At 45.5% G+C, this 11530-nt stretch overlaps 2 protein-coding genes across 2 annotated transcripts in view; one reads left to right on the forward strand and one right to left on the reverse strand.

Moving 5' to 3' along the window:
* Smu1 (smu-1 suppressor of mec-8 and unc-52 homolog (C. elegans)) overlaps positions 1-1084 on the forward strand; it is a gene marked incomplete in the record, with an annotated part of 30304 nt that extends 29220 nt beyond the window's left edge. Inside the window, 1 exon segment of the mRNA XM_005401109.2 lies at positions 581-1084. Coding sequence (XP_005401166.2) covers positions 581-679 — 99 coding nt within the window.
* A 3450-nt stretch (positions 1085-4534) lies between these two features.
* Dnaja1 (DnaJ (Hsp40) homolog, subfamily A, member 1) overlaps positions 4535-11530 on the reverse strand; it is a 14032-nt gene continuing 7036 nt past the window's right edge. The window contains exons 6-9 of the mRNA XM_005401111.2: positions 9768-9882; positions 7275-7390; positions 6885-6985; positions 4535-5742 (exon numbers count right to left, since the gene is read on the reverse strand). Coding sequence (XP_005401168.1) covers positions 5524-5742; positions 6885-6985; positions 7275-7390; positions 9768-9882 — 551 coding nt within the window. The 3' untranslated portion in view covers positions 4535-5523. The remainder of the gene's footprint in view (positions 5743-6884; positions 6986-7274; positions 7391-9767; positions 9883-11530) is intronic.

Below are 11530 nucleotides of genomic sequence, written 5' to 3' on the forward strand. Positions count from 1 at the left end.
GTACGTACCTACCTACCTGGATTGGTCAGATCTTTCTCATGGGAGTCAGTAATAAATACGGGTACTTTTCCCCACCTTACTTCTCTCCCTGGCACTGGGGATTGAACCCAGGGCCTCCACACTGAGCTGCATCCCCAGTCCCTTCTTTTAAAAGTTATTAAGACAGTATCTCACTGTCACTAAATTCCCCAGGTTGGGTTTGATTCTCCTGCCTCAGCCTCCCAGAGTGCTGGGCGTGCAGGCATGCCCCACTGTCCCTGGCTTTCCAAAGCCTTTTTTTCCCTGTCCTTTTGAAGGCACGTTACCCTGTTAGATTAAGATGTTCTTTCAACTTTCCGTTGTACGATGCTAAAGTCAGCGTAAGGAGGAGTGAATGCCAGCTGCTCCGGTAGTTCCCGAAGCGGCTCAGCACAGTGACACTGTGTCCGGCTGCGCGGCGCCGGGCGGCCGGGCGGTCCTCTCCTGGCTGTGCTGTCGGAACGCACGGCCTCTGTTCCTCACCCTTGCGGTCTGAGCGCCTCGGCGGAGGGCTTCGTTGTACTAAGACCTTGGCGTCCTCATTGTGCTCCGCCTCTTGCAGGTTCACGAGAAGGACGTGATTGGCATTGCACATCATCCTCATCAGAACCTCATTGCTACCTACAGTGAAGATGGACTCCTAAAGCTCTGGAAACCCTAATTCAGCTTTTCTTCAAAGAAAAGAAAGCTGAAAGCATGTACTTCAATGAAGACACATTCATATGTGTTGTTTTTCTTTTAGGGTAGCTTTTTTAAGCTGAGAAATTCTCTGATTAGCCACAGGAATAATTTTGTGAAGCAGTTACCTTTGTAAAGTGCATTTTTAATGTATTAGTTCGTCTTTCCTTGCCTTTGCCGGTGCCAGGAATAGGGCCCTGGGCCTTGCACGCTAGGCAAGGGCTCACTGAGCAGAAGCCCCGGCCCAAAGTCCGTGTGCTTCTGACAGGACCAGTCACTCAGATGTTTTCAGAGCGACGTACTGGTGTTAGTAAAAACTCCTGTAATTTGTAATGGTTCAAATGTGCCTGTCATCATAAAACTTGTAAATAAATCAATGTATTGAGTAGCTGTGTCCCTGTTTTCTTCCTCCCCCCGTTTTTCAAGATGTTAATAAACTTTACACCTTCCTGGACATGGTATGTTAAGTGCTCATCTGGAGAGAAATGATCATCCGTGACCCTCAAGCCCAGCAGCAAGTCATTTCCTGGGCTGGGACCGGCCGGTGTGAGAGCAGCAAGTCGCGTGGCGCGCAGGGGTCTCGTGTCGCTGCCCTCGGCTGCTCGTCGAGGGCTGCCCCTTCTCACGTGATCAGGCCAGCTCCAGGGAGTAGTGTCTTCTCCCGTGGCTGAGACTAAATACCCCACACCCAAAGTTAAAGGGGAAGGGTTTATTTAGCTCAGTTGGTAGAGGTTTCAGTCCATAATGGGTTGTCTCCAAGGCAGAGTGGCACATGGCAGAAGGGCAACTGTTTGTTCACGGTGGCGAAGATAGCAAAAGTAGTGAGACAGACGGACACAGAGAGACAAACCTTTCCGTGCCTCGTATGCAGGCTGCCCGCCCTCGGGTGGGCGTAGCTCACACCCTTAATCCCAGGTTGGACCACGAGTCCTTCGCAACTCGAGATTCAACTGTCCCCGAAAGGCTGTTCCTGTGAGTGCGTGGGCCTTTCAGGGGGACCTCCACACACAAACCGTGAGTCTCCATCCTCTAGATGGAGCTAGTTGTGTGTCAGCTCTAAGAATTCAGTTTCAGCATCACGTGGAGGTGTGTCTGGCATTGAGAAAGTGCTGCTGTTCTGGAGCAAAACTAAGAGGACCTGAGATTCTCAGAAAAGTCTCTCACAGTGTGCATGTGTGCCAGTTAGCTAAAGAGACTTTCTCAAAGTTGCTGGCACACGTCTGTGATCCAGCTACACCCAGGCCCCCTTGACCGCTGTCGAAGTGCGCTTTCACCAAGCTGTATTCCCAGCCTTCATGTCTCAAAAATACTTTGCACATGGATGGTCCACTTCGCACTGAGCGCGTACAGAAACTCATGGTGTGTGAGGGTACTGTGCTACAGACTCTCAAGGAAGTGAGATTGTTTCTCTAGGCATCTATGTTCACTGTTAGCACAAAGTACAAACTTGTGGGGAAGGAGTAAAAAATTCTGCATTCTGCTTCACCTTTGATTTAAAATGTAGGCTGATTCCATGCCTGTGTAGAGCTCCGCGCACCACTGGCTGAGTTTATTCTAGCACCAAGAAATCCCTTTCCAGTGAACTACTTCTGGCAGTGCTAGGAATTGAAACCACAACTGCGAGCATGTTAGGCAAGCGCTCTACCAAAGAACTACACCTTGAGCCCTTCAGTCATAGTTGTGTCTTTTGAGACAGGGTGTCACCATGCAGTTCAGGCTGGCCTTGAGCTCACTTTGTAGCCCAGGCTGGTCTTGAACTCGTAAGGATCCTCCTGCCTCAGCCTCCCAAGTGCTTATAGGCGTGCGCCACCACGCCCCGCTAGGACGTTTTTAAGGAAAGGAAACACTTATCACCATGCAGACTTTTGGGGGTGGGGGTTGTAAAGGCCCAAGGTTGAACCATTTGTTGAGCAGCTGTGGTGGACGGATCTAGGTCCCTCGGGAGGTAGCCTCTTCCCCAAGCAACTGGGGCAGGGTAAGCCGCACCGGTCAGAGCCTAGTCAGCCAATCGGGTAGCACCCCTGGGCCCTTTTCCTCCAGAGATCCTGTTACGAGTTAGTGGTACAGGCTGATGATGCTGTCCACCCAAACTGAATTTGCACTACCTTGTAAGATGCACTGAGGTTTCTGGGAGGTCTGCTGCCCCCCAGATATAACTGATGACCCTTCCGCAGCACGTAAAACCTAAAATGTGGGGCATTAGTTCATTTCACCCTCCAGTCAGTTGTTAAACGACTAGCAAGTATTGCATCTTCTGACAAAGCCACTTCAAGGCGTCCTGTTTTTTTGAGACAAGGCCTCATGTAGTTTAGGCTGTTCTTGAACTATGCAGCCCAAGGCGGCCTTGAACTTATAGCAATCCTGTTACAGCTGGTACAGGGATGCTCCCCAAAGTGGTGTCTTTTCTTAAAACAGCAGGTCATCAATCTCAGGCACAGTACTTTCTTCAGCCATCTTTCAATTCGTGTAGGGACTAGTTCTAACGTCCAGTAAGCCCTTCTTACGATACTAGCAGCCTTACTTCTCAGAACCACCTACTTAAGACCCATTACCAGGTAATGTCTCCAGACCTCAGGCACTTCCAGCCATTTACACGGCGCTCACCCTGACGACCAGGTGGTCTCTACCACCCACCTCTTCTGAGTCTTGCTCGCATCTCCCCCGAGCTGGGGCAAAGAATCCATGGGCTGTTTCCACATCGTTAAAATACTCACCCAAGCAGGCCACAGGAGGGACATGAGCAGAAAGCACTGCATTACCACTCTAGATCCTCGAGTCTTTGCTGATGGATTTTCTCAGGGTACCTCAGGGGTCCGCAAGGCTCCTAGGCTCTGCCCCACACCCACATTACCAAAAACTGGCGGCGAGGCCAAGGAAGGATGTGCGCTCCGGTCTGGCCTGGAGAGCGGCCCCCTCACGGGTACAGCAGCAGTTCCGAGGTTTAAAGGCTGCCGAGATAACCAGCTTTGGAAAGGTACAGGACACTTTGTGCTGCGGCTTGAGAGCACTTTCACTCTCTGTGCTTTCAGAATTCCATTTCCCAGTATTTTGTAAGACAAGCTGCTATCGAGCACGGTATATATTTAAGTTGGGTGGCAAGCTTCGCCGGCCTGAGTTCAAACCTTGCGAAAGCAAGAGCTGCCAGTACCTGGCCTGCTCCAACAGTGGCAGCACTGCCGAGGACCAGAACAGCTTCGCCCCCGCTCTGGTGGTTCCTCCCCCTCAGCTGCACAGAATCACCTTGTTGCTTAGGCTGTGCAATCTATTCACACCCAGATTCCTAGAGGGTGAGGTTTTCGTCTCCTTTGTAACACCAATGTTCTCTAACTGAAACCTCCAGGCTGGCAGTGTTTTAAGCTTCCCGATTACAGCAGATTCAGCAGCACCATGACAGACTACACATCCTACTAGTTAGCAGGCCCGTTTTGTGGACTCAGGCCCAGGTCTCCACTTCCGCTCCCAACTCATGTTTAGTATTAAATAATTACAGCTTAATTGTATTTCGGGGGGCGGGGAGACCGGGAATCGAACTTAGGACCTCGTGCTTGCCAGGCAGGCGCTATGCCACTGAGTTATATCCTTGGCTAGGGGTGTGTGTATGTATTTGACCCAAAGTTTTGCCATGTAGTTCAGACTAACCTTGAACTCACTATTTAGTCCAAGATGGCCTTGAACTCTCAGGGTGATCCTCCTGCCTCAGCCTTCTCAGTGGTGGGATTACAGGTATGTGCCACTGACACCCAGCAGTTTAGCAGTGATGTTAAGTGTGAGACAAAAAATTATTAAAAATAAATGCTTTGATAATCTCAGAAAAAAGTCTGTAGCAACACATTAGAAGTGCTTTGTAATCAGTATATTAAGGAGACATTCATACATTTCAACAACTGCTTAAACTCTGATACCCAGATTTTAAGCATGTGAACATGACTTTTTTAGACATACAAGTAAAGCTATTCGTAATTTGCTATACTATCACCATTTAATTACAGTTACTTTGGAGCATTACGTCAAATGGGTTAAAGTAAGCCTAGAACATACATAAGGAGCGCTCTCGTACATTACACATGCAAATTTCCTTTCCGAGTGGTCTCTTCACGCTAACTTCAAAGCTGCCCAGCTCTGAAGTCGCAGCAGGGGCTTATCACGGTCCAAAGAGAAGGGAAAACCACGTAACTGGACTGGGCAACACAGTTCGATATATATATATATTTGAAAAGATGGCACAGCAGAAGGGGCTGCCGTCCTAGAAATGCAGGCCCTTAGGAAGCAGCACTGTTGCGATAAACCCCTTCTTTAGAGAGGTATCATCTCTACCACTGGTATCACAGGCTGCATTTTGTGCCACCTTCAAGTAAGAGCTGAGGCAGGAGAACGCAGAGGCATCACAAGGAGTCCCACTTAGCACAGACAGACACACCGGCACTTCCACGAACCGTTTCCTTTTCTCATTGCCAGTTAAATACAATTTTAATCCACAGTTGAACAATGAAGGGTCACACTCTAAAGTCAACACATATACCTAGCATTTCAGTCTAAGCTTGTCCACGTATACAACTGGAATCAAGTACAAGGCATGGCCTACCAGACGCCAGGGTTAGGTACTCTTTACAGGCATGGAACTTCGTCTTGCACACTGAAGTCATACATACAGGGCAAAGTCGGGGCTTTTGTATTTGCATTTATTCTTCATTTAACTTTGACAACACTACTATAATTGAATATTGAAACAAAAACAATAGCAAGTAGTGAGCGTGTGATGATTACAGTCCTTCGTGCATCCACTCCTGCACACCCAGTGCCAGCAGTGAGCGCTATCCACCGGCCCCATTAGGAGGTCTGGCACTGAACACCACCTCTGGGGTGATGCTCGTCATCCTCGTAGGCTTCTCCATTATAATGGCGCCGTCTTTCTTGATTTGGATCAAAGTCCACCAGTTCTACCTGATCCATTTCATCAGTCTCTTCTACTTCCTTCCTCTCAGGCAAGAGCTTTTCCAGCAAAGAGAGTTTATCAGGAGAGAGAAAGCCGTTTTCAGGAAAGTTTACCTACAAACAGAAATTTGTTAATTCTGATTTCGTTACTAGCGCCTCTGCAAGTTCCATGGAAGCAGTTCCCCACAAAAACACATGTACCCACACACAATGTGTAGGCGCGAGCACCAACCCCAGCTCAGAGCGTTTGCTCTGCAGGGCACAGTATCTCACACCATGAGGTAGCTTCGAAACAAACTGCTTCAGAGCTGGGTGTGGTGAAGATCTGTAATCCCAGCTATTTAGGAGGCTGAAGCGGGATGATCACAAGTTTGAGGCTGGCCTGAGCAACTCTCAGACACTGTCTCAAGACACAATAATTGGGGAAAAAAAAGGGGAAAAGAAAAAAAAGAAAAAAAGAGTCGGAGCTGGGGACACAGCACTCCCTAAGGTTTAATCCCCTGTAGTGCAAAAGCCAAAAACTAGATTGGAGCATTGTTCTACACATCAGGTAAGAGAACCCTTCCTAAAGTGGTCTCACTGTTGAAAACTTAAGGCCATTCTGACTAAAAATTGTCCTTTCCTTCCCGCGAAGACATTTTAATCAACACATCTGTGGGTGAAAGGCCAGTTTAAAATTGTGGGGAAAGTGCTCATGGATCATCCAAGCATTACAGCACTTCACTAAAAAAACCTACAAGTGTATTATAAAATGCTTCTGCTATATTTTTTTTCGTTTTGGAGATAGGGTCTTGCTTTGCTTTGCAGTGCAGACTGGCCTAGAACTCATGGCGCTACTCCTGCCTCCCAAGTGCTGGGATTACAGGCGTGTGTCACCATGCCCAGCAAGATGCTGCTAGTGTTAAAGGTTCCCTCCCAATAATGTTGGTCCTTCCATGTTAGTCAGGTGCTAACACTAAGCTACATTCCCAGCCCCAATTAGAGCCTCTCATTAGCGTACCTTCTTGCCATGCAGCCTTCTCCGTGTCTTTAAAATAGCCTACAATGATGTACATAATGATGCAGATAAGCCTACCCAATTATTAATAAGCAATGCCCAACACGACAGGAGTAGTATTGGAAATTAGTATTATTTCTCTTCTTTCTGGACGGTGTGGATAAAAACGAGGTTGGCTTGGCACTTAGAAAACACGATTTTGTATGACATTTTAGTAAGCGAACAATCCTCAAGTACCCTTGGGAACTTAACAGCTTACCTTAAATTCAATGATTAGACGACCCTTTTCGTATGGTCTACGATAAATTGGCATGCCTTCATTTAGCACACACTTGATGTCTCCATGCTTGACAATCTGACCTGAAAATATTGAAGCCAAGTTCTTAAGGTCACACTTTTCCAGGACAATGAAAACAACACAGGGAATGTCCTGAGTAACTGAGAGGATTAAATGTGGCAAAACAATCCTAGTACCGTCATTTATCAATTTTCTGGCAACTGCCAAAAAGAACTAAGACCGTATGACCTTATGTGAGCGTATGTCTGGGAAAGGATACGTAACGGACAAAAAGAGAAAGCTTTTCTCAGCGCCCCTGTTTAGTTACAAAGGAGGAAAACACCAGAACGGAGAAGCTCGTCTATACCATACCTGGGTGAGAGGTGATGACTATGGTTCGGTTGTCAAGAGTGGATATGGGCTTCTGGAAGCCACACAGTGCTTCAACCAGCTGTATATCCATACACATGAACAGGTCCTCTCCTCGCCTGTATCAACGCAAATATGGCGCATATTTACAACTTTAAAACTACCAATGACTCACAGTACCACAGCAGGTAACTGTTCTTTTCTTTAACAGCCAAGATGTCTTTCACAGACATCCTTCTCTTTCCCCATTTAAAACAATCAAATAGAGCCAAGAACTGAGAACAAACATTATTTGGAGCCTGCCAGTCCTGCTTCTTGGACAAGACTTAAGAATTCTCCCACACATTCTAGGCAACCTCTACTAATACCATTACGGAATTGTTTCATGACCTAATTTTACATCTGGCTGTCTTATTTTTTGGTGGCTTAAAGAAGAGAAACTTATTTTCTCACAACTCTTGTAATTTTAGAATTTTTTATTAGTACATGTTTAATTCTTTTTTTCGGTCTTTTTGAGATAGGGTCTCACTATGCAGTTCAGGCTGGCCTTGAGCTCACTTTGTAGGCCAGGCTGGCCTTGAACGTACAATGATCCTTCTGCCTCAATCTCCCGAGTGCTGGACTTACAGGGGTGCAGCACCACGCCTGTGATATATTCTGAATGCATTCACTGTGAGAAGTTGGCACACACAGATGCCACATCTTAATCCTTTTTACTTGGTCCATGTGGTGGTGTGTGCCTGTAATCCCAGCTGCTCGAAAGGCTAAGGTGGGGGGGATCTCAGGTTGAAGGCCAGCCTTTTAAAAGTGCTGGCGATGTACACCTGTAATCCCAGCACTCAGAGGCTGAGGCAGGAGAATTGTTGTGAGTTCGAGACCAGCCTGGGCTACAAAGTGAGCTCAAGGCCAGCCTGAACTGCATAGCAAGCCAAAAAAAAAAAAGTGCCGGGAATGTAGCTAAGTGGTAGAGCACTTGCCTTGCAGATGTGAGCACCTGGGTCAATCCCCACTACCATGGAGGGACGGGGACGTGGAAGCAGGTGCACATTTTCACAAAACTGATGGAAAACAGCAACACATATTAGGAATAGAGGCCATTAGTGGGTAAAGTGGAAGATCTGGGCTGGGTTCTCAATTATTTAGGCTGTCTAAATAACTGGGATATGACCAATTTTAAGGAATAGAAACAGTATTATGAAATATTTAACACAGTGCCTATGACACTATGAATGAACAGAGTTTTTTTTTTTTTGGTCTATTTGAGATAGGGTCTCACTACGCAGTTCAGGCTGGCCTTGAGCTCACAGCAATCCTTCTGCCTCAGCCTCCCTCGTGCTGGGTTTACATATGCAGTAGCCTACCTTCCCCTGCATGCCTTCATTTTTCCCAACCAATAATAAACATCTTGATTAGGGAAATCACCACCGTAGAAATACTCCTGAAACATGCATCTCAATGACAGCATTGTAATAGTGGTTCTCATTTTTAAAAGATCCATAAAATATCCCAATATAATCTTTTTTAACCCAGTTCTTTATAGTGTTTCCTCCAACCATACCTTAACCATAGACATATTTAACATATTCACTACTAATCAGCTTTCTTATACAGTGGACCTTTAGTTATGACTGGCCTGACATGTGAACATGGATTATGAGCATAATTTTAGTTTTAACTTACGACCAAAGTATCAAATTGTGATCTGAATGCTGGCTGCCTGTGCTTCCGAATGACCTCAGATACAGGTTTAACCTTTAAAGAATTCTGGAAGGAACATTACACATCCTTTCATTAGGGGGTTAACTGAGAAACCCCGGGCCAATGCTTCTCCAATGCACTGAGATCCTCTGTGTACAGGAGAGACTTTGTAGGCTGTGTAGAGGAGCCTGAGCCTTCACTCACAAGACAACGTGGGTTACAAACAACCCTGGGGAATGAACTGAGTTCGTAAATTAAGGGTCCACTGTTCATTGTAAATCTGCTGTTATATATTTACAACAGACGAATTTATATATAGCTTATATCAAGTCCCAATTTTAATTCTTACTTAGATGGTTCTGGGTACTTACACTTAAAGTAGCTCAATTCACTACAAACTCAGGACTAAAAATTGGTAAAAAATTGGTGATTTACTGTGAATCACCCACGAGAAAGTTAAGGGCAAAATTTTGTTGGGCACGTTTCCCCACAGCCACCTATTACCCCAGTTATGCGCACACGAAACATCTAATTGAAATACTCCTTTCAAGTACCAGATTAAGTAACAGGTTCACCCAGAGACAAAATGCAAAAACTGAACTGTTTGCAGCCTCTTTTCTGATTGAAACATATAGTTAACAAACTTTTACAAGATATACCTTACATAGCTAAATTTTCTTGCTGTGCTTTTCTAGGTATTTCCAGAAATTATGTTCTAATGATCAATGGAAATCTCATTTAAATCAGAACAAAACTACCAGGTATGCAAGAGGTCAATTTGAATGGTTAAGTCTTTACCGAGTAAACACAGCATGGTCCTTCTGATCCAACACAATGATAATGTCTCCTGGCTCCAGTCCTGGTTCTTGGTCTCCTTCACCGTGGAATGTTATCTTCTGGCCATCTTTCATGCCTAAAAAAAGATGAATTTTCTATTCTCACTGAACATCCAATAGTGAAGTCAGAATCACAAAATTTACTGCTGGGGACACGACACAGTGGCTCTGAGCAGGACTTAATATTAACCATTTGGCTTTCCGTGTTGACCTGTGAGCTGTCTGAAGCTTAGGCACCTTGTCGGACAAGACAAGGCGGCGGCTGAGAACGTTTCCCTCCAACCCCAATTAACTACAAGGAGACTGCAGCTGCAGTCCCCGCGCTCCTACAATAAATACCAACCTAAAGATAAGAATGACATAATTTACTACTTGGGAAAATTATCCCAAGGTCCTGCAAGAGTCCCACGTTTTCTTGAGTATCCTCTTCCTCTGTTTGAAAACCAAATAAATACAGGCTGCCCAGAGCAGTCTTTGGCTAACTCAGAGAATAACGAACCTGTAAGTTAGTCCCTCCTGGAGCCCTAAAATCATTGCCACTGTCTCCTTTATTTAAGCCTTCGCCGTCCACTTGCTTGGGAGACTGCAGGCCTGATCAACCTATAGTAACTTAGGGTTATTTAACCCAGTTTTCTTTTTTTTTGGTGGTACCTTGGATTGAACTCACGACCTTGTGCTTGTCAAGCAGGCGCTTATGCCACTGAGCTATACCCCCAGCCCCAGTTTTCGATAACCTACAATACCTAGATGTGTGTTTCAGCACGCAAAACAAAATGTTGCTGTCTTTGGAGATGCTAAAAACCACAAAAATTACTAAGAAAAGTCCACTTAATTCAGTCCAGTTTGCTACTGAAGAAAGCTATCTCACAAGAGAACACAAATTCTAGAAGGGGACAAAGCTTCAAATCTCAGAGCTGGCTGGATTATTCTGGGGAGGAGGATGCACAGTCTTCCCGAGTCTCAACTTCCCCACAGAGACCGACCTCATTAGAGTTGCTGAGAGGATTAAATAAAAATGTCTACATGGGGACCAAATCCAGTTACTGTATACATAATAAATGTTAACAAACTGAATTGTATTAGTTAAGAATCTATATACCACATTTCATTAAGCCTAGTGTACATCAACTTTCTTCCCTATTGTGCTAGTAGTATGACAGGCAATCTGTGTAAACAAAAACTTTAAAAATACATCTTTGCAAGAAATGGAGGGGTAAGGGGAAGGTGGCAGAGTTATGATGTGTTATGTAGCATCCCCCACAATGAATGCTATCATTATGTACTGCAAAAATGTACTACTTAGACTAAATAGTGAAAAGGCACCCCTGCCCTGCCACGTGAACTCCTATCTAGTTTTAGGGGTGCAGCTCTGTGGGATAGCGCTTGACCAGCATGTGCAAGAGCCTGGGACCACTTCCTCAAGCACTGCAAAGCAAGCAAGCAAGGAAACAAAAAAATCAACCAAAATAAAACTATTGTGAAGTAGAAGGTATACTGCTGGACATTCCCTTAGCTCATGCAGTCAATGCTGAAAACACAGGGAGAAGTGTTTTTTCTTTTGCTTTGTTTGAACAGGGTCTCATTATGTCTTTTAGGCTGGTCTTAAACTTAGTATGTAGCCCAGATTGGCTTCAAACTTGCAGTGACCCTCCTGCCTCAGCCTCCTGAGTGCTGGAATTACAGGCATCTGACACCCCACTTGGCAGTGGGGTGTTTTCCAAAAAG

The sequence above is a fragment of the Chinchilla lanigera genome, unplaced genomic scaffold (assembly GCF_000276665.1).
Source record: "Chinchilla lanigera isolate Chin_1 unplaced genomic scaffold, ChiLan1.0 scaffold00071, whole genome shotgun sequence".
Classification (NCBI taxonomy): Eukaryota; Metazoa; Chordata; class Mammalia; order Rodentia; family Chinchillidae; genus Chinchilla; species Chinchilla lanigera.